Below are 26,833 nucleotides of genomic sequence, written 5' to 3' on the forward strand. Positions count from 1 at the left end.
TTAAAGTGTGTTGATATTAAGCATGCTTTCCCCTTGTATGGCAAAGATTGAGATTGTTGTTCTATCACGTACAGGAAGGTCATTTAGAGAAAGCATGACATTGGCTAAAGACACTGCACCAAACAAGAGCGATCCATTACAAGCAAAGCCCATGTTTGTGTCAGGGTGTCTATGTTAAACAGTTTGGCGTTGGTGTTGGGAATCAGCGCATCTCCTCCTAATGATCTGAATGATCTAATTAATTGGTGGAAGCCTCGTTATGCGCTAATGACGTATCCTCCTTTTCAGTGCTTTGTCAAGAGAAAACCACGGTATAATTAATGAGAACGCAAGTGCAGCTAGCAATTTATTTTGTGTACCTAAACAGGATTGATCTACAGAGCATTCTGGAAGCGTTCAAGTATTCAGACCCTTTTGGGGTTTTTTTTTTTAACATTGTTATGTTGCTGCCTTTTATTTGCTGTTATTCTTTCCCCGACATCAGTCTACATTCCACCCCACAATAACAACAAAACAAATGGATTTTTACTAAAAAGAAATTTGAGAGAAAAAAAACTATTGGGATTCAGGATTATGTCTTCGAGGCACAGGTCTAAGGGGGGCTACAACAATTGTGTTGTATTAAAGTTTCCTGAGATGTGACCTCCATATTTCTTTAGTTTGGAACAAACAGGATTCTTCCGAAAGCTGACTATCTGTCTAAAACCGAGCAATCAAGGCAGAAGTGCATTGGTCACAAGAGGTAACAAAGATGGTCACTCTCGTTGAACTCCAGAGATCATGTGTGGAGATGAGAGAAGCTTGCAGGACCACCACTGCAGCACTCTATAGGCCTGTGCTTAATGGCAAAGTGGCCAGATGAATTCCAAGCATCTCCTATCTCCACAAATGATTTGTGGTGGCCATCCAGACTGACCATCAGATTATTGGTCACCTTTCTTTCCCAAGACCCTTTTTTTTCCCTGTTTGCTCATGTTTGGCCCAGCAGCCATTTCTAGTTAGAGCCCTGGCTCTTCGAAACATCAAACATTTAAGAATGATTGAGAAAACTGAGCTCCCCAGGTCTGACGATCCTGTCTCTGAGCTCTGCAGGCATATTTTTTACTCCCTCACGGCCTGCTTCTTTGCTCTGATCTGCACTTGTAAGAAGTGTGTACCTTTTCCAAATTAAGTCTAATCCAGGGAATTAGTCACAGGTGGACTTCAAGTATACAATAGAAACATCTTAGAGGTGAGTCAGAGAAATGGTATGCTCCTAGGATAATTGTCAAGCATCTAAATATTATTACCAATGTGAATTTTCAGGTTTTTTATTTATTTATTTTGCGAAATTATCATATTGTTTTTTTAGGGTTTTTTTTGCTTTGTCACCATGGGGACTGGAATGAAAAATAATGCAAAGTGTGTCCTCTTGAGATTTCGTCCTCATATCGTCTCATGGATCTTTTCCTCACCATCTCCCATATTAAGGATAAAATTACAGGGACAAAGGACAAAATCTTATGAAAAACAATAAAAAATAAAATAGAAGCGAACACAAACTAGGGTTCTAGGGTTCTGAAATTCAGGGGTCTGAAAACTTCCTGAACTTATAAGTAAAATCACTGTTTTGTTTTGATGTCATGGTGTGGAGCCCAATATGATACCATTACAATGATGTATTAAGAGTCAGATCAGGTGTTACTGCAAAACGTAACGTAAAACAAGTGTGTGAGAAGGAGAAAGCTACATGGCCGTAGCTGGCCGTAGGGTTTGGAAACCTGCTAGTACTCAAACAACATCAAGAAGCTATAAATGATTGTGCGCAGGTTACGTTATTCTTCCTCGCTGCTACTCTAGCCGTGAGATAATTAAGGTGTGTGTGTGTGTGTGCTTTAATTGAGACGTGTTGTGCAGCTCGAGGGGCGTCGAACACAGACACCGTATTGATCAGTGGGACTTGCCAGCGACACGTTTGACTGATTCCCGGTCGATGCAGCCCCGTCAAACAGATTGATCGCCAATACTCCTTCATGGTCATCGATCGGGTCGCTGTTAAGTGACACACAGCTCTGGTCACATCGTGGCGGAAGAACGAGTGCAATAAACCTCTTTTGCTCACTTCCTTTCCTCCTCATCACACACACCCTCTTTATCCTGCTTTCTAACCTGGATAAAGACTTCTACCAAGACACTTCATTTCACCTCGGTGAATCAAAGGTCTTTGAAAATAACAACTTAAGCCCGAGCTCAGTTTTTGCCGCTTCCGTTTTTGGGTTTTAGCGTTCGCCTGGTTATATTATTACCATATAATTACACACGGCCCACCCTCCCCTCACCTATTTTTAAGCCTATGTAATCACAGCTGGCTTCACTACTGAGAGTGATCAGTAGTTACACAGTAGTCATTTATATTCTGTGTACTTATTCGGTATACAAGGCTATTGCTGGGCACGATATTATATTCTTACATCAAATATGTTTATCAAGCTGACTTTGCAAGTATGCTGTCCAAAAGCTGAGTGAGCAAAAAAAAAAAAACTAACTTGAAGAAAAAGAAGAGTGGAGAAGTCATACGTTTTAATCCAAAGATCAACTTTCAGGTTGTATACGTTTTTTTTATCGAATATTTGTTCTCTGATTGATGAAGACAGCTAGAAAAAAAGCTGGATCAGTTGATTTGAGAATGATTAATAAGACATTTTGTTGATGGACCATTTTTTCCACCCTGTATCTAATGATAAAAAGTAAGAGATGTTCTGATGCGGAATCTATACACTCTGTGGGCCTTGTGTATACAGGAAGTCCCCGATTTACTATGGAGCTGTGTTCCAATGACCCCATAATAACTTGAATATATTGTAAGTTCACACCTTGCTGCTATGTTCGCCTGCCGCGTGAAACTTAAAAAGTTTTTATAATTTTGTCGTATCGCTATCGTCATTGTAAGATCGAAGTCGAACCGTCATAACTCAGGGACTATCTGTATATAAACCCTAATATGGATGAGGATTTTGTGTAAATTGTTGCAGGAGCATTTACAAAAAAAGTCGTATTATATGAAGGAATCCAGTAAAAAAAGAAAAAAGACGTTTGGATCCTACAAAATATATATATATGTATATATGTATACTGTAAACGGGGAGACTCGCGTCTTGATTCATAGGCTTGAAGCTGCAATTTACTGCAGTTTGAATGAATGGATTTAGTTTCTGTCATGTTAATGTCCCACATCAGGGAGCAATCAAACAGAAATTTCACCAAGAATTGAGACAAAGAAAACAAAAATAGTGCTGTAAAACAGGTGTGATTTTATTAGTATAATTTTTTTAATGGCTGGGCTGTGTTATTGGAAGATTTAGCACATTACGCCTTTTCAGCTTTTGGTGGTCGTTTAGTTTTCAGCAAATAAGTCGTATCCGTTTTGTTTAGTAAATCTGTCCAATTTTTAGTTCTCGGTGGCTTTTACACACAAAACCCTTCACGCCAGCTGATTTCTGCATCAATATTTTAGAATAACTGGAACATGGTTCTTTTCCTCCTCTCACCTCTGGTGTAGTGAGAGTCTGTTGGATACCTACTTTACTCTTCCTGCTATAACATTCTCTCTTCTGTCTCATGACCCCCCTTACAGAAAAACATCTCATCCTCATTCCTTTGCCTCCTCACTGCTTTTCTGCTTTTTCATTAGCCTTTTTCTGTCTTCCTCTACACCCACCCACTTAATTTGGGATGACCCACTCCCCCAACCAATCCCCCACCCGTGTCTTCAGTCTTTCTTTCACTCCTTTTCCTCTCCAGTGACTTTCCTTTGCTCACTTTCTCTTGCTGTCTCATGTCGCTCCATCACCTCTTCTTAAAGAGTCACCGTGACCGGCTTGGACTGGTCTTCTTGCTCTCACAACCTGTCTTTTTTTTTGCTCCTCTGTGGGCCCTTTTGCATCCCTTGTGCTCTATGGTACTCACACACACATACACGAACATGTATGCCCACATACACACTTGTGGTGCAGAAAAGACCAATTAAAATCCATCTTGTCTCCTTGCTGTCTCCCACCAAACTCTCTCTAGGGCGACTAATTAAAGTAGAACCTCCCTCCACCTCTTTAGCCTTCTCTTTTTCTCTCTGTTTCTGTCACTCCTTTCCTCCACGTCCTCTGTGTCTCGCCTCGCCCCTGTTTTCTAACCCTTTTTTTCTTAAGTTTTTTTTTTCCTTCATTTTTTTTTTCCTTTTCTCTGGACATTAGACCTTCTTTCGAATTCAATGCAACTTTCTTTTGCACTTTAAGGAGACGTATAAGGGAATTTCTCTCTCTCTCTCTCTCTCTGTTTCTGCCTCTTTCTTTCTCTCTGTCTTTATCTATCTCTCTCTCTCTTATTGATGGTAAACTAGTAAACAGCTCCTTAAAGGCAACAGGATGTAAACAAGAATCAGTGCTCTTGCCAAACAACCAAAGGGCTATTATATGCTAATGCTCAGCCTATTAGAGGGGCTTCGCTTTAGTTTTTCTGTGTGTGTGTGTGTGTGTGTGTGTGTGTGTGTGTGTGTGTGTGTGTGTGTGTGTGCTCGCTCAAGATTCAGTCTCTCTCTCCCTAATTAGCATAGAGCTGCCATGAACTTGCAGTGTATTTGGCCCTTAAACATCCCACTACTCTCCAAGCCCTGGATTCTCTTTTCGCAATCAGAGCAGTCATTACGCAAACCTTCTCTAATTTTCTCAGTTTAATTAGTCCACAAACGGTTTCGCATCGTCGAGTTTGCACTCCCTCTCTCGGGCCTGCAGCTAAAACCCTCGCTGTGATATGTGTGTGAGCAATGGGCGCAGCTGCGAGGGGAGTCTTGATTAGAATGACCGAGTGATCGATTGTCGCTGATATTTCACAGAAGGGCTGGAATCTGCACGTTAACCTCCTACGTCTCGTGATTTACCGGCCTTCCCCAAGTCCAGCATGGTTCAGCTTGAAGCAAAGCCATCTTTAACACCAATGATAGCCGTGAATCCTCTTCGTGATAGAAATACACCCACTGATTTATCTCTCTCGGTCTCTGTCTCTTTCTCTCTAATTCAGGTTAACAAGTGATGACTACTCAGTCCAGGTCAATCTGAACGACTACCTGGACATCCTGTGCCCTCACTATTCATCCAGGTCCCCTGAGCAAGGCCCTCCGGAGTATCTGGCGCTCTATCTGGTAGCCGAGCACCAGTTTCGGGGCTGCCACGAGACCGAAGGCGCCATAAAGAGGTGGGAGTGCAACTCTCCATACGCTCCCTACGGCCCTGTCCGGTTCTCTGAGAAGATCCAGCGCTTCACACCTTTCTCTCTGGGCTTCGAGTTCCTCCCTGGACACCACTATTACTACAGCTGTGAGTGATCCCTTTATGTGTGTGTATATGTGTGTGTAAATGAGTTCCACAGATTCCACCAGGTTTTGTACATGCCACAAAAATGACATTTGCACAAAGAGCACGTGATTAAAAACTAGCATTGTGAAAATGTTACACAAACAAGTTATGCACAGAGAAAACGCTTTTCTGTCCTTGAAAAAAAGAAGAATATTTTGTCCTAAGAACATTCTAGAACACAAACGTTCTTTCAGGTTGGGTCAAGGTACAGCTGTGAGCCGGGTTTAGATCTTTTGCAAAGCCCAGACTGCGACTTTGTGTAAAACGTCCTAAAAATAAATCGCTTGAAGCAATTAAAGGGCAAACAGATGACTTCTTTTGGTCTGGTGGAGGTTTGGGTTGAGGTTGGGATTTTAGGTTATGAGGAGATTGAGGCCTGGTTTAAAGCTGACAGACTTGTTGAAATTAAAGTTCACGTTCCAGAAAAGTAGAGTAACTTGAGCATTAGGGTCCGGCTAATTTGTTATTTGTGTAAATTTTTTTCTCGTACAAATAACAAGGGGGAAAATGATATGGTTTAAGCTGCACAATACTGGAATGCAGGGGTTGGTGCTTTAAAATGACATTTTATATATATTTATATATATTTATATTGTGTATATTTATGTATGCGCATTCTAAGTGCCTATTTATCTGCCAAACATAGACTAAAGTATATAGCTTCAAAATATTTTCAAAAACGCATGACTGAAGAGACGAGAAAAGGAAAAAAAAAATCGATAGAAGGCTACAAGGTGACGCAGAACGAGGCAGTCAGAACAAAAGAGTGCGCAGACGAAATGGTGTCACGGAGCAAGCCAAGACGCCGGAAAGAAGGAAGGAAGATAGCGCCTGGGTAAAACCAGGAGCAGGGTAACGGAGGCCAAGGAAAAGGGCGGGGGAAAAGAAAGAGAGGAGACAGACAAGGGGGCAAAAGTATCTTTGCATAAATTGCCGTTCTGTTGAGGGAGACAATGGAGCATTGTTGAAGCAAGAGACTGGGCATAGACAGCACAGAGCCTATTGTGTCACTCGGTCTACAGACTTCACATTCTGTCTGTGTGTTTCCTCGTTGTTTACTTTAACAATTGTGCAATGACGTGTCGATGTAAGTTATGCTCAGAGCTATAGACCAGCGAACCGCAGCAAGAGGATCAGTAGATTCTATTCAAATCCATTAGTTCGTGTGTGGGTTTTTTTTAACCATTTTTTGTGGGCTTCTTAGTTATTAATAATATTAATAATAATAATAATAATAATAATAGGAAAACTGCTTTGTTTTCTAGTATGTACAATCTATTTCATATTTCAGCTGCATAATACATTTAAAATGTTTTACGTTCACATTTATGTTTTTACTTAAACTTTAAAGGTTTATCTATATAAATCTCTCTCTCTCTCTCTCTCTCTCTCTCTCTCTCTCTCTCTCTCTCTCTCTCTCTCTCTCTATATATATATATATATATATATATATATATATATATATATATATATATTGTGTGTGTGTGAGAGAGAGAGAGAGAGAGAGAGAGAGAGAATAAAGAATAAATCAAATAAAAAATCTATGAGAAAACTTTCCTCAGCTTTTCTGAGCATCTCTAACCCTGTCTCTGATTTTGATGAGCTGCTTCCAGCTAAACAATTTGCTATAATCACTATGCTGACTGACTGCAACATGCCGCAACATGAGCCGAGCTGATGTTTAGAAAACTAGATTTGCTAATCTTCAGCCTGTATTTTGATTTTTTTTTTTAAACATAAAGACGATCAAGTTGGATATCAGAAACTTACATTGCCAGCTGATATATACAATATATACGTACAAAAATTTGTGGACACAAGACAACAATGATATGTTTACGCTATTTAAAATTCCCATTTCACATTTCGTCTGAGTTTTGTAATAATTTTTTCCACAAGTGTGTTAGTAAAGACAACTTTGTTGTAAGAACCACTTATGACTGGAAAAGTCAGGTGTCCCAATACCTTTGTCCATTTAGGACAGTTTTTAAAATAATTGTAAATGTAATGAATGTAACAGCAAATGAAAACTGCAGCTTTTACTCAACTGTTTGTAGCTCTTTTGAAAATCTGGTAACCCCTGTTTTTTTTTTTTTTTTTTTTTATGAATTGATGAGATTTCTGTCCATTTTTGTTATTAGTGACTTTAACAAATGTTGCTTTAGCAAAATCCTGACTTTTTCCAGAGTTTTTTTTTTTTCTAAAATCTGACAGGGTTTTTTTTTTTTCCAGCTGCAAATCATGTAGAGTCAAAGAGAAAGTTGACATTGCACACACTTTCTTCTGCTCTAGTGTTACATACGTAGCACCTAAAACACAAGCTCGATAATTAGCGACGGAAATACCGAAGGCCTCTTGCAATTCCAGCAAATCATCATGCTGCACCTTGTTACCCACAATCCTTAGCGTTGACCTCTTCTCCATGTGGCAGTTTTGCTTAGCTCACTGTTCTTAAAAATACTCTCCATACATCCTCATCTTCTCATGTCACATTAATGTGGTGCCCAAGTGTCTTAATACACACACACACACACACACACACAAAGCTTGTGCTAACAACCCAGCTGGAGTCAGGCATTCTCATTTGTGTCAATGTAAACTGAATATCTCCTTTTTTTTTTTTTTTCATTTTCATTTATGGAGATGAAGAAAACAGACGGTGTGTTTCTCTTTCTTATCCTCCTCCCTTTCTCTCTCTCTCTCTCTCTCTCTCTCTCTCTCTCTCTTTTTTAAATAGTTGCTTTGGATCTATAGTTCTGAGTATCATCAATGAACTGAATTGTCTTTAAAAGCTGTGAAAAGGAATAATGCGGTATATAAAATGCATAATTAATTTTAATTAACGTGTGATCAGTGAGTTATATAGCTAATGACTTATGGTAATCGCTAGTGTCTATATAGATATAGGAATTTCTTGCTACATTAACCATTGTGTGCATTTTCTTTCTTAAATATTCATGCTAACATCATCAGGCTGGATAATCAATGACACTAGAGCACTCTGCACTAGGATGACACACATGTCGTACATGCGTAATTGCTGCGATTAATCCTTTCCTTGAACATAACATTGGATTTTCAGTTTCCTCAGGAACATAATCCATGCTATGTTGGCTTCAGTATCTATTGTTTATATACTTTATATTGATTTTTACTGGTAGAACCAGGAGTTCGTATGGTTATCTATTTATCATTTGCTGTTAGTGAATGCCTTAAAATGGAATATCTTTTTAAACAAGTGCAGCAGCACCTCTAGTGGATGTCAAGGAAACCTACAGACTGAAAAGCAGAAATGAGGCAGTGCCGATTTCTTTCTAGCGCATACTATAGATGTCAATGTTTATCGTATTTGTCGCATGACTTTATCTGAAAGTGCTTTAAAACTCTCGATCGATAAATGCATTCAGATACCAAATCATTAGGACACAGACTTAGAATTTCAGGCTAAAAATTCTTTTTGGGGAGAAAAATAAGAAACAGAAAAGTTTTTTCTCATAGCAGAAGTACCAATTTAAGTACTGCTGGAAGAGGTAGGTCTTCGCACATCGTTTGAAGGCTGCTAGTGGCTCAGCTGACATCAAGTGGAAGTGCGTTCTACCACCTAGTTGCCAGAACAGAGTCTTCCTCGTCCCCTTAGAGATGGTGTGATCAGTCGAGTAGTGGTTAAGGATCGGAGGGATTGTGATGTGGTGCAGTGCGGGGTAAGAGAAGTGCTGTGAGGTAGAGGGGTCAGTGGCTTTGTAGGCAATGTTTTAATTCTGATGCGGGCAGCTTCAGGAAACCAGTGAAGAAAGTGTCGTTTTTTCTTAGCTTCGTCAGAATCGGAATTATTTTATTTATGGATCTTCTTGCAATAAATAGTTTAAACCATTGAAGCCCCAGTCAGAATAAACCATCGTTTAAATATACACTACTGTAAATGGTTTACATGAGTTGGAGTGAAAGGTTTTGAGTGGCCTGCTACGCTTTTTGAGATGAATTGGAACGCTGACTGCACCCCAGGGATTCTCACCTCACCTACTACATCAGTACCTGACTTTACTAACGCCCTTCACCTTGTAAAATGACTCATCACACCCGAACTCAGACATGCATCAGAGCTTATATTTTTACACAACCACATTTTAAATGTTAAATCGAACTCTTTAGTGGCTTTCAAGTGACACCAACTCCGGTCCTTAGCAATCTCCAGTGCCGGAGAAAGAGTCCGTTGGACATTGTAGCTCTATTTTGAGTTAATATGATGCCTCGGGCACTGCTACCGAGCTCATTACGTTTCAATCGATCATTTTCCCTCGGTCACTTGACTTTGTTTATTCAGTCCGATTTTTTTTCCCCTTAGGAGATTTTGAGCATTCATTTCTTTTTTTTTCTTTATTTAAGTGTAAACCTGTAGTAAATTTCATTTACACTATTAAACCTATTTACTTGTGTAGACCCAGAAATGCACATTGATTGGCATTGATGATGAATATAGATTGGTTTATCTTGTTTCTTGTTTAAAAAACATAAGTCTTTCAGTTTTAGTGTCTGTGTGTGGTGGGGAAGGCTGTATACACACTACAGCGACAAATGTATTGGGACACCTGACTTTTTCCCAGCCATATGCGGTTCTTCCTCAATCTGTTACAACAAATTTGCAAGCAATAGTATAGTATGTCTTCAGATGGGGAAGTATTAAATCCTCCCTTCCTTGAGCTAGGAGAACGAAACCCTCACCCCTGTGCAGAAAGCCAGCTCCATGAAGATATGCTTTACATAAGTTGGAGTGGAAGATCTTGAGTGGCCTGCTGTAAAGCTCCGACCTCAACCCTATTGAACACCTTTGGGATGATATGGAATGCTGACTGCACCCCAGCCCTCCTCACAATATTAGTACCTGACTAATACCTTTGTGGCTGAGTGAGCAAAATCTCCACAATCACAATCTAGTGGAACACCTTCCCAGAAGATTCCCATTTGTTCCAGGTATCCACAAGCTTTTGTCCATATAGTGTTGTTTGTCTTAAAACATTTTTGGGTATGCCATCGATGATGTTTGTCATACTGTATAATGACAGCATGTTTAATGCAAATGCATTAAATACACACACCTTGGTTTAGGGATGATGTAGGCAAGGGCACTAGGTAAACTCAAATGGAACTTAAATGTTTTATTTTCTATAATTTATGACAAATTGATTGACAATTGTATGCTAATCGATCTGTAATTTGTAATAATTCTAATTTTGCTTTTCTGCATTATAATTTTGGAATGGCTTCCTTTTTTTATTTATTTATTTATTTTTTAACCGGACACCCTTTTTATTCTACAAGGCTGACTTGAGGGGGAAAAAAATGTCGTCCATCATGTTCTGAAGGTTCATTCTGACTATTCGCTAATGATTCGAATATACCAAAATTGCACACCAAAATGTGAAGGAGTTCTGTATTATCTCTAGTCTTGTGTTTCAGGCTAACGCTAATGGAAGAGTCATTTTATCTCTCTTTTCCCTCTCTCTGTGGGATCAAAGCCTGGGGAGTCATTTTGTCCTTTTATTATTATATATTTTTTTTGTCTTTTCGAGCATTGATTATCGTTCTTCCCTTGATGCTTTCCAAAGCACACATTAACTATGTTCCTTTTCTGTCTTTCTCGTTTTCTCTCACTCTTTTACAGCCCTGTCTGTGGATGATAAACCCCCCCTTCCATGCATGAAGCTCAAAGTCACTGTGTGCTGTGAGTCCAGTAAGTATTCCCCCTCCCCACACACAGACACACACACACACACACACACACACACACACACACACACACACACACACTTTTTTTTCTTGGGGAGAAAACAAAAAAAAATATATCACATCTCTCCCATCAACCCCCCACCACCACCACCCCGAATCCCCATCTCACGCACTCAGGCAACCCTCTTTCTTTGCACGCAATCCCATCGCCTATCATCTGCCTCTGTCTCTCTCTCTCTTTATTCATTTCATCTCTCTTTATCTTTTGTTTTCCTTCGACTTTATATTTCCTATCATCTCAATGTTCTCGCCGGCTTATCCGTAATTTTTCGTTTATTTATTGATTAATTTTTTTTTATACATAATTAAATAAATGATAATAAATGATTGTTTCTTGTTTATGATCCTATATTATAATAGTGTTATCATACATTATTGTTTATTGTATATTTTTTCACACGCATTTCTTTCCGGATGCTTTCACTTAAATCTAAGCTAATAATACACCACATTAAAATGAAAAAGACGCAATCTGGAGCTCAAAAAACACGCTGTAAACGAATCATTATACGATTTTGCGAGGTCGAATTAAGGTGCTTTTTTCCGTCCCGTGCTCTTGTGTTCTGCAAACCGAGAAACAAAACATTTTTCATTAACACATTTTTTCAAATTTGCCCTGTTTGCCCTTTATGCATTAGCACAAGATTGTGTATCAGTGTGTGTGTGTGTGCGTGCGTGCAAAATCGTGTGTGTGTGTCCTGGCTCTTAGCCCCCTGCAGTAATGTTATTCTTCCGCCTGGCTGAGCTGACGAGAGCGAGCAGTGGGAAATGCTGCCCAGTTAGAGTAGAAATGGCAGCCCAGTCCGTGAACCGTCCGCTCCAATTGCACCTCTCACCTCACCTCACACGTGCGCACACACACACACACACACACACACACACACACACACACTCTCTCCCTCTCTCTCTCTCTCTCTCTCTATCTCACGCTCATGCACACACATTATACAGTGGGCCGTCCAGTCCAATTCAGCATCCCAAATCAGCCTCTTGGATTCGTCTCAGCCTCTTTTACAATTAACACCAGAATGAGTAATAATTCAGCGTGCGAATATTTTCAGTGCAGGTTTCATAAGCATGAAATGTGCAGCGACAATCAAAAACTGTATGCGTTTTTTTTATTTTATTATAAAATTTTTTATTGCTATGGTCCTTTAGTGTCCCATAAAGTGCGATGTTATGAGCACAAATCTTTACTCCTCACCCCCTGTTTTTGATTCATTGAAATTCTTTTTTTTTACCGGAATGTGTTGTGTTACGGTGTGTAATCCCAACCGGGTTGTGCGTTTGTGATGTGCTTGTGTGTGTAAAGGAGGTGGATAAGACGGCTTCTCAGCCCAGAACGGTATCAGAGCAGCCAGGCATTAGATAAGGTGCGTTCTGGAGTTTTTTTTTTTTTTTTTCTTTTTATCCCCGCTTGGTTCTGTATAAGTTTTTTTGATTGACGTTTGCTTTGTGGCTGTAGAGAGCGTCGCTCAAACAAGTGACTAAGCAGCGGTGTGCGTTTCTTCGCTTTGTCCGTTTCTCTTTTCCCATGCACTTACCTCAGACGGTGTCCCCGTGTTTTTTTTTTTATTTTATTATATATTTTTTTTTTATTTAACACACTCTTTTCTGTTCTCTGACCGAAACTAATCCAGACTAAACTGTAGCATCCCCTCTTCTCTACACCACCCCATTTTTTTTTTATCTCTCCTCTCTAGTCTTCTGTCATTCCTGGAGTGTCACTAATCTCCCCGGCTCTCTGTGGTTCGATTTCTCCTCCCTCCCATCCTCATTTTTTATGATCTGTCGCTAGCAGAGCAAAACTAATCTGGGCTCCATCCACTAGACTCCAGCTTCGTCCCTTTTCTTCTCTCTGTCCGTCCGTGCTCGTTCTTTTGCACTTCCCCGCCACGTTCCTTCATCCTGCACTCTTCAGTCCAATTTCCTCTTTCCATATTCACACAGTTTAATCCATAGCCCTTTTTTTTTTTTTTTTATAAATCAAACGCATCTTGGAACACTATTTCCTGTTCCTTATATTCACCCAGAAGGGTTGCCATTTTGCAACCTTTTTTTCCCACACATTGCTGCCTCTCCTTCCAATTTGCATCTGTGGGGATGAGAGGTGAGAATAAAAGGGTTGGCGTAGGAGGGAAGGCTTTTGCACAGCAGGATTTTGTGCCCCCTGGTAGCACTCGGTTGTGAGTTCTGGTCCTTCCTGTGGCGAGCTTTTATCTGACAGGACGCAACCAGCCGAAGGTTACTGTCAAGTCTGAAACCTCAGCGCAGCAGCCAGCGCCAGACTCACGGCTTGTTCAGCTCCGTGAGGAGCAATGAGGTGTAATTAAAAGGACTTCTTTTCTTTTTTTTTACCCCCTCGCAAAATTCCCGGATAGGTCATCAGCACCGTAATGACTCGACTCGAGGGAAACTAAAGGACAGAGTAGGCATCGGCGATACCTGATGGAATAGCCCGGCGAAGTCGGTCTCTTTACGAGCTTCACAAGGGTTTACCAACGGTGTGTGTCTCTGTCTTTCTCCTGACTGACTAAGATTGTGATGGTGCGTAATTAAAGCAATGCTGGGGGAACGTCTGAGGAGAATTGCAGGCTCATTAACAACATGGCTGAACATGTGTCACAGTGAAAAAGCTCCCCCCAAAGTCAGTTTCCGAAAAGCAGCAGGCTCGTGCCGGAAAGCAGTGCAAAACCGGCAGGATTTTCCTTTCTTTCTTTCTTTTTTTTCCTCCATAGCCTCGAATTTTAGTTTTTGCGAAAACTTTTCAGAAGTTTGTACTCAAGATTGGTCTGGAAAAAAAAAAGGCTTGAAACAAGGTTTTAAAAAAGAAATGCGAGCTGGCCAAAATGCCAATGTAGAGTTGTGTTCCCCAGAAAAACAACCCCTTTCGATACTGAGGGGAACTTGTCAAAACATTAATTCCACTGTTGTTGTTTTTTTCCCCGTCCTCTTACTTATTTAGCCCCCCCTTCCCCACGATTTCCCTGCTGTGAGGAACCATTACAGTCATTTCGACTTTCTCTCTAATTGATCCCTCTCTTTTCTTTCCTTTCATGCGCTTTCTTGTTCCCGCTGTGAGCACGCCATTTCCTGTTCCAGCTCCTCTCTATCTTTTGCTCGCTCTCTCTCTCTCTTTCTTTATTCCTTGATCTTCTTTCTTATCCATCTTTTTTTTTTGTACTCATTTCTCCCACAGTGCTAGGTATATTTTACTAAATGTACAATTTGATGGGAAAAGAAACTAGGCACAATCATCTATTAACTTAATTCTTTGCTGCTAATCGTATTAGCATTTTTTTTTTGTTTTGTTTTTTACTTTTTCCATCCCAATAAATTCAGTCTAAAATGGTATAAGTGGAATGGAAAAGGTGTGATTTTTTTTTTTTTTTTTTTTTTCCCCTGCCTCCTGCTTGACTTGCTTCTCTCCTCATTTTTTGGGCTTACGTTCTGCTGCAGTGCTTTTTGACGACTCAAGTTTAACTGGGAGCGGCCATTTTAGGAAAAAGAGACTTAAAGGAAAAGGAGAGGGTGAAAAAAAAATTAACCTGCCATTTTGTAGTGAGTAAACAAGTACAGTCTGTTTAAAGTGCAAAGGGGAACACACTATGGGTTTTTTTTTATTTTTTATTTTTATAAAACCATTTTACTTTCATTTTTGTGTATTTTGTCAAGGTTTTGAAGAGAGGTTGAAAAGCAGAAAAATATTAATCGTTAAGCAGCACAACAGACATGTTTAGTTATTGGTTAAATCAGTTATTACTCTCAAATATAATATCATATAATAATATATTATAAGCAATTTGATACAGTTCTAATATACAAAATATTCATACAATATATACTACCAGTATGTAGTTTTATATATATATATATATATATATATATATATATATATATATATATATATATATAGATATATAGATGTGTGTGTGTGTGTGTGTGTGTGTGTGTGTGTATACGGATTTACAAATATTATGCTTTAAATATTCATTATTCATATAAATTTCATTTGCTTAGTATTTGCTGTGTCCTGCTTTAATAACTGCATACACTCGCGCTGACACCAGTCCATCAGTCTGTGTTAAACTTGATGATCCGTGTTGGATCAAATCCGTCAGCATGTCGTCTGAACAAGTGCTTCAAAGAAAAAGGGATAAAACACATGAAAAATCTGACCTTTCACATGCTTAACATGATCAATGCAGCTCATTTGCTTACATTTAAACAGTGACCAAGAAACGTCTTAAATACTGAGGTATTAAAAAACTATTTCACAAATCTAAAACTCCAGTGGTCACCATTTATAAATATTTATTTAAATTGCATAATGTGTGTGCGTAGAATTTTCTAAAACAAAATACACATTTATTTGTTCGTTTGTGTGTTTGTATGATTATTTATTTATTTGTTCGTTTTTTTATTTATATGTGGTTTTCTTCTACTTCTTTTCCATTGCACTACATTTCAGCATCGTAACGCAGTTTGATTTTATTATGTAGTTGTGATTTGTTGGGTTCTTAAGTTCTGCTCTTCCGAACTCAGTGTTCACATGATTATTGGGAAATAAATTCAAGGAATTTAAGTCCATTTAAAGACATTAGATTCTCAAAAGAAGGACAAACACTGGATTCTCTCTCTCTCTCTCTCTCTCTCTCTCTCTCAGACACTTTTCCTATTTGTTTTTTAGTTTCTTAATTTTTTCTTACTTTATTTTTTTCTTACTTTATTTTTATACTCTATTATTTTTCTTTGTTTCGTTCTTTCTTTTGTATTTTAATAATCTCGTTCTTTCTTTTTGACTCACTCTTTCTTAATCTCTCTCCTTTTTGCTTAATTTATTTGTTGTTTTACTTTTCTTTCTTTCTTTCTTTCTTTCTTTCTTTCTTTCTTTCTGTTACTCTCTTTCTCTCTGTCAGACTTTTTCTTATTAATTTTTTCTATTCTTTACTTTCTGTCTTTCTTTTTTTGACTCACCCTGTCTTACTAACTTTAGTGTTTAATTCTTTCTTTCTTTCTTACTTTCTTTTTCTTTCTTTCTTTCTTTCTTTCTTTCTTCACACTCTTTTCACTCCTTTTCTCTTTTCTTTTCCTCATTTCATATTTCCCTCTCCTTTCTCTCTCTCTCTCTCTCTCTCTCTCTCTCTCTCTCTCTCTCTCTCTCTTTCTCTCAGTATGATTCTGTGAGATAAACACTTCAATTTTAAGAACAATCCCATAAACATCCAAATCTTTCTTATTTGTGTTACTGAGCTCTCAAAACTCCTGCACATTCGCATCACTGAATGAAGTTGGAGTAGTTTGACAGTTTAAGTGCGTTTCTGTTCTAAAAGCCTAAAACATACATTCCTTCTCTGCGCTCATTCACTCAGTCACTCAGTCACTCAGTCACTCAGTCCCTCAGTCCCTCAGTCCCTCAGTCCCTCAGTCGGTCTCCCACCTGCTGCGAGGGTTACATTTGGATTCAAGCGCCCTTCTCTGTCTCTCCTAATCATCTCTCCTTCTGTCCTTCCATTCATCCCTCTGTTCCCAACTGTTATTACCCTCTTCCTTTAATTTCTTTACTTCTTTATTTATTTTATACCCTCCCTCACACATCTCCTCTCCTCCGTCTCACTCGATCTTAGTTTTAGAGGCTTTTCTCTCTTCCAGGTCTCTCCATGGTCCTCCAGAACGCTTAATCTTCTCCCATCGCTTTCTTGCTTTCCTGCCATCTTTTTCGGGATGCGACCTTTAAAGGAAGCGGGGATGTATTTTGGGGTTGCACAGCCGTTCGTAATTTTTCATGACATTTCTGTGTGAGTAATGGCAAATCTTTCTCCATGTGCATTTTTTTTTCTCCCTCCTGCTGCTCTTTTTTTATTTTTTTTGCCTTCATAGATGATCTTCAGGGTTTTTACCCCGATATAGTGAAAGTGCTTACACTTATTTTTTTTCTTACATGCCCTCTCTCTCTCTCTCTCTTTTCTCAGTAAATGAAAATAAAGAAAAAGGTAAGAAGATTCCGATTATTCAACAAGGCCTTGATGATGTCGGGAATGGTTTTAATAGCCCGGTTTCTTCCACTGATGTATAAATGCGCAAAATCTCTTTTCGCAGGAACTACAGCTCCTCTTAGTTTTGCCCGACGTGAAGGAACCAGTCCCCTGTCAATCCTCGCTCTCGCAGTCTTTTCCCTCTTTTGTTTTTTATGATAATTGGACGAATCGACCCGGCTAATAGCAAAGACTTGCCAACAGGTCATATGAGGATCCTTCTCTGTCTGTTGTTAAGCGCACGTTCAAACACACACACATTCACACACTCACTCGGCTGTTTCAGCTCTTTCAGCTCACTTGCCTTACTGTCATGTATTTGGAGTGGCACTAATCTCTCGCCCTCCATTTCCTCTCTGTCTCTCTGTCCACTCTGCACCGCTTCATTCTACCAGCGACTGGCACTAATCTACCTTCAAAGAACTCTTCCTGCTGCTCTTCTTTTTTGCGTAATCCTTTCTTCATTTAACACACACACACACATACACAGCCCCCTTTCCCCTCCATCTACGGTCTTACTGTACACTACTGAACTGAGGCAAAGGGGAGGAGATGTAGAGAGCGGAGTGGACGTCCCTGTAGCACCTGTGCTGCTAAGAAAAACTAAAAGTGCAAGGACACAGCGCAAGCAATAAAGCTTTCGGCTCATTCATCAGCGCTCAGGATCAAGGGACGAGACTTTATTTTGCCAACGGACAAACTGGAGCCAAAGCAAGACATCGTTATATTCGAGATAAAACATTTAACAAACCTGTATCTGAGTAGCAAAGACAAAGCGTGTCCTTTTTTTTTTTTCATTATTTAGAACGCAGTTAAGAAGAAGAGAAGCAAACGAACTAAATATGTATAGGAGCAACAGGAAGAGGATTTTACTGCTTCCTGGTCAGGGTCACGAGGGGCACGCTGTTCTTATTTCAGCAACGTTGAACGCAATTGGGCAGTTGTTTTCACACCGCCAGTAACACCTGAGACGGTTGGTCGGCTCTTCGCAATACACTTCAGATATAAGATGACTGGACAACTTCCTGAGCTCGTAATTATGTTCTCTTATTTTCAGTGGGTTTAGATTTTTTTTTATGTTCTGTCTACAAGAGATTTGTATGTATGTACCGGCACCCAATTCACTTATTATTAAGAATCAAGTTCAGTGTGTTTTTTAGAATACAAAACTACTCATGGTTTCAAAGAAGAATCTTTTTTTTGTTGTTGTTTTTTATTCATTACAAAGTGAATCAGGAACATGCTGTAAGAAGTTTTACAGAAATAATACTAAGTTTACACCTGCAGTGAATTTATTTGAAATGTTTTTTTTTTGTTATTTTTTTTTTTATTATTGAAAATGAAAAACAACCCTATTTAAATTTCATTTGATAAAAATTAGTTTTAAAGTTAATTTTTTTTTTATATTGTGCAAAAAGAAAACAAATTGACTTTGGTTATTTAAAAAGAAATTACACTTTATATGAAATGCTGATCAGTTTTGTAAAAAAAAAAAAAAAAGTACTAAATTAAGGGTGCAAGTGTACTACTTTGGGGAAAAAGAAAAAAAAAATTCATATATATCCAAATCACACGTGTCAATTTACACAGAAATATGACGTGCTGGATTGATCACGATTTTCTTTATCGTGATAATAGTTTGTGTTTTTCACATTTTAGTGAAGCGGAAAGGTGTCTTCTGTGAAGAATGGTGGGTTTTTGTAATGTGAAAAAAAAAAAATCCTGGTCACGTTCATGTTCGAGTAAAAAACGGCTGAGACAGATTCGGCTCGATGTGATGTGAGAGTCAAATGATCAACATGATTTACACAATAGTTTATTTGCTTAAGCAGTGCAACATAAGAATGACATTTACATATGTTAATGTATTTGGTATCAAGGGTGGAATTGTATTGCTATTACTGAGATAATAATACAAATGCGAAAAACTTCTCCTTTTTTTTTAAAATAAAATTTCTTTATAAAATGTACGGTGACTAAAATTACAACTGTGTATACACTATCAGTATGTGTGTATATATATATATATATATATATATATATATATATATATATATATATATATATATATATATAATATTTTACACACACACACACACACATAAGGGATTATATATATATATATATATATATATATATATATATATATATATATATATATATATATTTTTTTTTTTTTTTGTACAAAGTTTAAGATAAGATTTTAAAGAGAGAGAGAGAGAGAGAGAGAGAGAGATTGATTGATTGATTGATTGATCTATAAGGACAAACATTTGTGGGCAACTGACCATAAGATATGGTATGTGCTTTTGAACATCCAATTCCACATTTAATCTACATTTTTTTTCATAATAACCTTCATTCTACAGGGAAGATGTTCTACTAGATTTTCAAGTGCGTTTGTGAGGATGTGTTCATTATACCACAAGATGTTCAATAGGGTTGAGGTCAGAGCTCAATAGCAGACCACTCAAGATCATCCACTCCACCCCGGGTAAAGCACATGTTCATGGAGCTGGCTTTGTGTACAGGGGCATGTAAAGAGAAAATTGAATGCTATTCCATACAAAGGCATGTGGAAAAAAACACATAGGAAAGTGAGGTGTCCCAATATTTTTTCTGATTAGTGTATCTAAATAAAAAAGAAAAATATATAAAAAAAAAAATTGTCATCTCTTAAAAGATGTATAAATTGCCCATGGGTCCCACTAAAAAGCTTTCAACACAAAATGAACAGCTGGGTGTTGACCTACAGCAGTCTGATAATGGATAATAAAAACTACACAAGCAGCTCAAATACCATTAAGCCCAATCAAGGTCATAATAAAGTTCTTCAAAGTGGAACAGCTGAGAAGTTTCCAAGAATGGTGCCCCTGATTACACTGCACCGCGAGAATAGTGATGAGGGAAGCGAGAGCGAAGATCTCAGTTGTAGGTGCTTCTCTGAGGTTGTTGCGGTTGAAAATGGACTATTAGATATCCCTTTTAGTAAAGAGAAGATGTTTGGATTGAGCTTTCTACTAGAACCACTATTTATGATTGATGAATAAAAAGAAGCAACAAAACACTACCAAATGCAAGTGGACTTTTTTTGGGCCATGAACAATAAGTGTTAGAAGTTTAAAAATGATATCTTTGTGAATGGATGCCTTCATAAACAGATCTTATAACAATATATTTTTTTTGTTTTTGAACATCCAATCCAATGTCGGGTACTGATGTAGGTGAGGTGAGGAGGCCTGGGGTGCACTCACAATACTAACCGCATACTACAAAGATACACCATAAAATATTATAGAAACTGTGTGAAAGATGTGTAATTTTTTAACTCTGGAACAATTGCAGTCAGGTTCTATTTACTAATATGTAATGAAAATTATAGGAAAGAATGTTTTTAGAATAGATTGCTAAATGCAAATTTATGAAATGATTTTGTTGTCCAGTAGAGGGCGTGATTTTTACATTTCAATTTAACAGCACTACAATGCTCAGTCTCACATACAAAAGAAAAAGGTACCGAAATACCTGTATATATTTTAACATTTTTATTGTCTTATTTACTGAATATATTGTCATTTACTCGTTTTGTTTAGAAATAATTGGTCATTTAAAGGCATTTGTTATTCTAATTAGTATCGTTTACTGTTTCAAAGTTTTTTTTTGTTTATACAAAATTACAAAAAATACCAAATTTTCAGAATTTGAATGTAACATTAGATTACATGCAGTGAATGTATATATAAATGAAATGTATATATAATGACTGCAGTCACGAGGTAAAACACTGCACTGTTGCAGTAACTATGGCAGGCTGCTACCAGTTACACCTGTTGTTAAATATTTTACACAACATAAAAGCCATCATCATCTTCTTCATCTTTGTAATTGTAGATCATAAAACAAATATCTTGAACACAATTAATTTCAGAGAGTGTCTTTAGTAGGTTCTAATTACTAAGTGTCTAGTTTTGCTTTTTGAGCTTTTATTCAATAACAAAAACAACAAAAGAAAATGTGGGGAAAAAACTGCATTCCGAATATTAAAAGTCGTTTTTAAAAGTCTAGCAGAAAAGAAGTAGCACCTTGCCATGTGTCAGGATTATGCTACTGGACTGTTGCACTTCACCAGCTTTTGTCACATGACTTTGTTTACCGTTTTCCATTAATGGGCACCTGTATATAAGCCTCACCTCATAACAGATGTCCTTACTTTTGTCATTCATGTTTGACGTCACTCACGCTTGTTTGGGTGACTATATATTTTGTTTTCATGCAAGTGCACTATTACTAAAGATCAGGGGTGTAACGATATTTAAAATTCGTTTGGTACGTACCTCTGCTTTTAAGTCACAGTTTGGTTAAATTTCGGTACAGTTAGAAGAATTGCAAAACATAAAATTGTTTGTCGTTTTTTTTGTTCAGAGCGACGCACAAAAGTGCTTTGAGTCTCTTGCAATGAATAAATCTACACTGGTACACTAGATTACAAACTTAAGATAAATCAACCTACAACTCTGTTGAAAGGGTTGTTTGTTTGTTTTTTTAAAGTCTAGTTTAGTGTTTCAGGAAGAGGAAGGTCTTCACTTGTCTTTTGAAGATAACACAGTTAATTAAAAAAAATGTGTGAACATCAACAGTTTACATATTTAAAACAATTTAAAATAAAATACCTGCTTGGTTAAAAAATATGTATATTTTTTTCTATTTCATAAAAAAATTAATAAAACAAAATGAATGATATACACTTTTATTATGTTGATTAAATTAAGTAATCAAATAAATTGGCTCAAATTTAATTGATTAAAAAAAATGAAATAAATGGAAAAATTTAATTAAAACATTTACATTTGTTAGACCCCATTTGGGTAATACAGATTGTGTGTGTGTGTGTGTGTGTGTGTGTGTGTGTGTGTGTGTGTGTGTGTGTGTGTGTGTGTGTGTGTGTGTGTGTGTGTTAAATTTAATATAACATTTTCTAAAGATATGATCTACGTAACTGTTCCACTTATTTCAGCATACTTTCAAATGTCTTCATTCCTTCCATCCTTCATTTATCCACTCCCTCGATATGTGGAATTGTCAGGTTTTGCTCCTTTTAAGAAACATTTTCAAGCTGGACATAAAACGCTAAAGAATCCATAGCGCTAGAGTTAGCTGCTAGCCACTTCCTGGTTAACGGCTAACCCTATCGTATTTCAGTTACGGAGTGAGTAGCCACAATGACACTGCGCTAAACATATTCTTTTTTTATACACCTGGCATTGCTGTATTTGTTTACAAGTTTAATAATAATATTAAATAAATCCGCTCAAAGTGTAAGGCGCAGTATAAACAAACTTGTGGTCCGCCTGTACTGAAAAATGTTGGTACGAATACGTGTACTGTTACACCTGTACCCTACTAAAGATATGTACATTTGCATCCCTTATATTACATGATGCCATTTCTGAATACTTTTTAAATAAACAGCATTAGAGGAAATACAAGAAAAATATTTACAACCAGATTACTGTGTTCGGATTTCTGTGCACATTCTTAGGCAGTTTTCTTAATGCATTAAAGTTTATTTCCAAAACTACAATTATTACTACTATAGACTACTACTTTGATTGCTAGTGAGCAATATGTGTACTTCAATATATAAATACAAGAGTGAAAATACTTGGTGGTTATCGATAGTAATGCGCTTCTGTGTCCAGTAGAGGGCAATTTTGCCTTGTGAATGAAAAGAGTCAATTTCTTTAACGCAAAAATCCTTGTATTGTGTAGCAATTAATAATATAATTATAAATGTATATATTTTTAGGCACACCGATTTATGTATCTATACACTAAATGGATAGGGAATTCACCTAGTAGCACAGTAAGTTAGATGCATAATTGATATAATGTTTGCATAATTAATAATTTAACATTATACAGTAAATTATGCAAATCAAGTTATACAGTTCAATGTGCATGTACTATAAGGGATAAGATTTTAGAAATGCACCTAGCAGACGAATAAATGTATATCTCATCTTAAATAATGGATAGTGATCAGCCATTATATTAGCGATGGTCTCTTTTATAGAGCCATTCAAATGGAGGCTTTGCTCCCAAGATTTTATAAATTGAAGTTCATTCCAATTTCCAATTCGTTCAATCCCGCTAAAGAGAGACATACAGTGGAAATAGATGTGAATGAGTGTGTGAAATTGTGTGTGCGCATGATGCTCTGTGCTCACGTTCCAGCCAGCATTTACTCCCACCTTATACCTAGATGAAAAAGTGTGTGTGTGTGTGTGTGTGTGTGTGTGTGTGTGTGTGTGTGTATATATATATATATATATATATATATATATATATATATATATATATATATATATATATATATAATTTTTGTTGTTGTTGGGAGATAACCTTATAACCCTTCCCAAAATGATGAACACCAACAGTTGGTTCTCTGAGGTCAAGGTTGAAGTTTATTCTATATTCTTGGCATGATGTAGACATACACCAGAATGCTTCACAGCAAAAAAGACTACATATTGAAATTGGTTGTGTTTATTATTGTCACCTGAAGTGGATGTTTTTTTTTTTTTTTTCGTAAAGATGCTTTTTTTAAAGAAAGAATCGGCTCAAAGAGATTATTAACTATATACTTAAAAAGACATTGTAAAGGTTCAGGATTAGGGAACTTAAATTTGACATTTTCACTAAAAATTTTTTTTTTTTTTCGTAAAGATGCTTTTTTTAAAGAAAGAATCGGCTCCAAAGAGATTATTAACTATATACTTAAAAAGACATTGTAAAGGTTCAGGATTAGGGAACTTAAATTTGACATTTTCACTAAAAATTTTTATTTTTTTTTATTTATTTATTTTTTATTCTGCTTTGTTAATGCAATTATGTTTTAAATTCTATTTTTTAATTTTTTTATTTACTAATTTATTACTGACTAATTTATGACTAATTGCTTAGTCTGTATTGTGTTCATTGTATTCCCATCTGTACAGTTTTTAGAATGATGCATAATTTTGTCTTTTTAATCATCATCTGCTGCTTTTAGTCTTTCAATGAGTAAACTGTAAATGGTATTTTACTGCATCATTGCTGTAAGACAGTGCCCCCTATTGGAGATGCAGTATTAAATCTCCACACTCTTGGGACATTATCGACAGTGTAATCTCGAATTCGCTCAAACAATTTACATTAGCAACAGGTAACTGAAAATCGAATGAATAAAGCTAATTCAGGTCTACTGGGACAGTGAATTCAACAGAAACGCACAACATGCATCTATTGATTTATTTTCTAGTCAAAACTTATACTATTCACCCTAATGAATCTGGTCAGCATCAATCTGAAAGGTCTTTTCAAGAGGTATATATTACAATATGGTAATGACCATGTATGTGTATGATGCATACATACTGTACTGATATAACAAAATAAGCTTGATATTGATTTCAATTATGTACATGTTCATTTTCAATATTATACAATTTGTGCATTAATAAGGAGAAGACTTGGAAAAACAGAGATTTTGGCATAATTTTAGATTTTGGCATAATTTTTTTTTTTATAATACACAAAGGGTGCTTCATTATCTCCACTGTCACTAATACAGTTTTTAGAATAATACTATTAAAAAAAGCAAAAAAATTTAATAAAATATATTTGTAGTTAACACCTTGAGTTACCTGTTGTTAATAAATCACATGGAGATTTAATACTGCATCTCCAAGGTTGTATTGTCTTATAACACTCGATTAAAATACAGGATTTCTGAAATGTAACTTGCACTGGGATATTTATTATATTTGCAGCAAGAAATATATATATTTATTTTGAGATATTCAATTCATTATACCTGAATTTATTTTATTACATTTAATCTTCACATATACATTTTATATATAATATATTACTTTTCTTTTTTTCTGGCCTCTTTTTTTAAAAACTCTATCAGATCATTTTAATAGCAGGTTTTACTATAATAATTATTAGTAGAATCATTATGGTAGCAAAAGACCAACTTACAGCTATTTATAGTGCATCCGGAAATGAGTTCTTTACAGCGCTTCACTTTTTCTACATCTTATGTTCCAGCTTTATTCTAAAATAGATTCAATTTATTATTCTCCTTAAAAATCCACAAACAATACCCCATAATGACAACGTGAAACAAGTGTGTTTGAAATCTTTGCAAATGTATTTTTTTTTTAAAGAAAGAAAGAGAGAAATCACATGTACACAAGTAATCACAGCCACAATGCTGTTCCTACTAAATGAGCCTATTGAAAACAGATTAAACTTCCTTTATTATTCTGTTAATTTGCATATGTTAAATGTGAGTAATAGGCCTTTTTCTGTTTATGTCCATGAGTTATGTTTTGCTAAAGTAAAACGGATGGAATTACTTAAATCGTTTTCTCGGAGATTCTTAATCTAATTAAACCAGATGTTCCCTAAGTCTAACCATACAGCCATACAGCTTGAGAAACTGTATCAGAATCTAGTGAAACAAGAATGGATGTTAGTATAACAGCAAATAGGGACAAAGGGGATTTTTAAAAAGAAATTTTAATATGAATCTTATGGTTAGGTGTCCAAAAACATTTGTATACAGAGTATATATACTGGGTTATTTGGTAATGCAATGTTCTGCTTCCATCACTGAACAGTATCCCCAGTGAAGGTCAAGGGAATTTTTTATACATTGCTGAATGTTTATTTCAACGTTTAATTATAATATTATAGAGGCATTCTATACAATAATGCATTAGATTCTAAGACTACATAGAAATCTAGCTTATTCCTACATTTGAATTATAATGCAACAACAAACTGTTAATATTATTCATGAAGTGTCTATATTATTCATCACTCAATCAAGGTGATCAAATACTGTATCTCAATGTAGTATGAGAATATTGCAATGTTTAATTTAATATCATGATACAGCATTATGTACAGTTGAAGATCTACAATCATAAATAAACCAAGAATAAAAAAGGTCTAATTTTAAGACAAATTTCCATAAGACAATTTATATATTTATCCTGAATTTAACTGTATAAGTTGGTAAGTCGTAAAAAAAAAAAAAAATAAATTCTGCCAATGCATGGTGTCAATTTTCGAACTGTATATTGTCTTGATGTGAAATCAGTGTAAATATCAGTGTTACTTATTTAACTAACTTATTAGAAGAGATTTGGTCGATTTCAGATACCTTTAACTACTTCACCATTTAGTCAGCTGTGTTCCTCTCAATTTACCACATAGACAGAACAAAGGAGTCAAGTAGGTCAAGGGGAAGTGGAACGAGTCTGATGGTAATCAGCACCTGGTACGACAGCATGAGCATTGTTTCCTCTAACCCGGTCTGGAGTTCCTGACCATCAAATGTCACTCATCTTCATTTGGAATTTGGTATAATCATAATTTATTTTACATATTTAACATGTTGCTAAGTTTAACCAGTCTGTTAATTATGCAACCAGAGAGACGTGTAAATGACCTCCTGTATGCACATTTAAAGGAAGCATACAGTTAATCTGTTTTGCCACCACTTAAATGGTCTGATCATACCTGGTTATGCTGGCACCCACATAGCTGCCTGTTGTTCTGTTGTCTGTGAAAAAA

General features: G+C 36.6%; 1 protein-coding gene across 3 annotated transcripts in view; it reads left to right on the plus strand.

Moving 5' to 3' along the window:
• Positions 1-19,173, plus strand: part of si:dkey-246i14.3 (ephrin A4) — a 41,040-nt gene extending 21,867 nt beyond the window's left edge. The window contains exons 2-6 of one of the 3 annotated variants that reach the window (XR_006925363.1): positions 5,050-5,345; positions 11,044-11,112; positions 16,821-16,966; positions 17,141-17,161; positions 17,268-19,173. Coding sequence is in view for 2 of the 3 variants with exons in the window: in XM_046846928.1 (XP_046702884.1) it covers positions 5,050-5,345; positions 11,044-11,112; positions 17,141-17,161; positions 17,268-17,362 (481 nt within the window). In the remaining variant the exon portion in view is untranslated. Of the gene's footprint in view, positions 1-5,049; positions 5,346-11,043; positions 11,113-12,480; positions 12,507-16,820; positions 16,967-17,140; positions 17,162-17,267 lie in introns of those variants that run through there. The other 2 variants (XM_046846928.1, XM_046846930.1) reach the window with 2 other exon arrangements.
• Positions 19,174-26,833: the final 7,660 nt, after the last annotated feature.

Source organism: Silurus meridionalis, chromosome 4 (assembly GCF_014805685.1).
Source record: "Silurus meridionalis isolate SWU-2019-XX chromosome 4, ASM1480568v1, whole genome shotgun sequence".
Classification (NCBI taxonomy): domain Eukaryota; kingdom Metazoa; phylum Chordata; class Actinopteri; order Siluriformes; family Siluridae; genus Silurus; species Silurus meridionalis.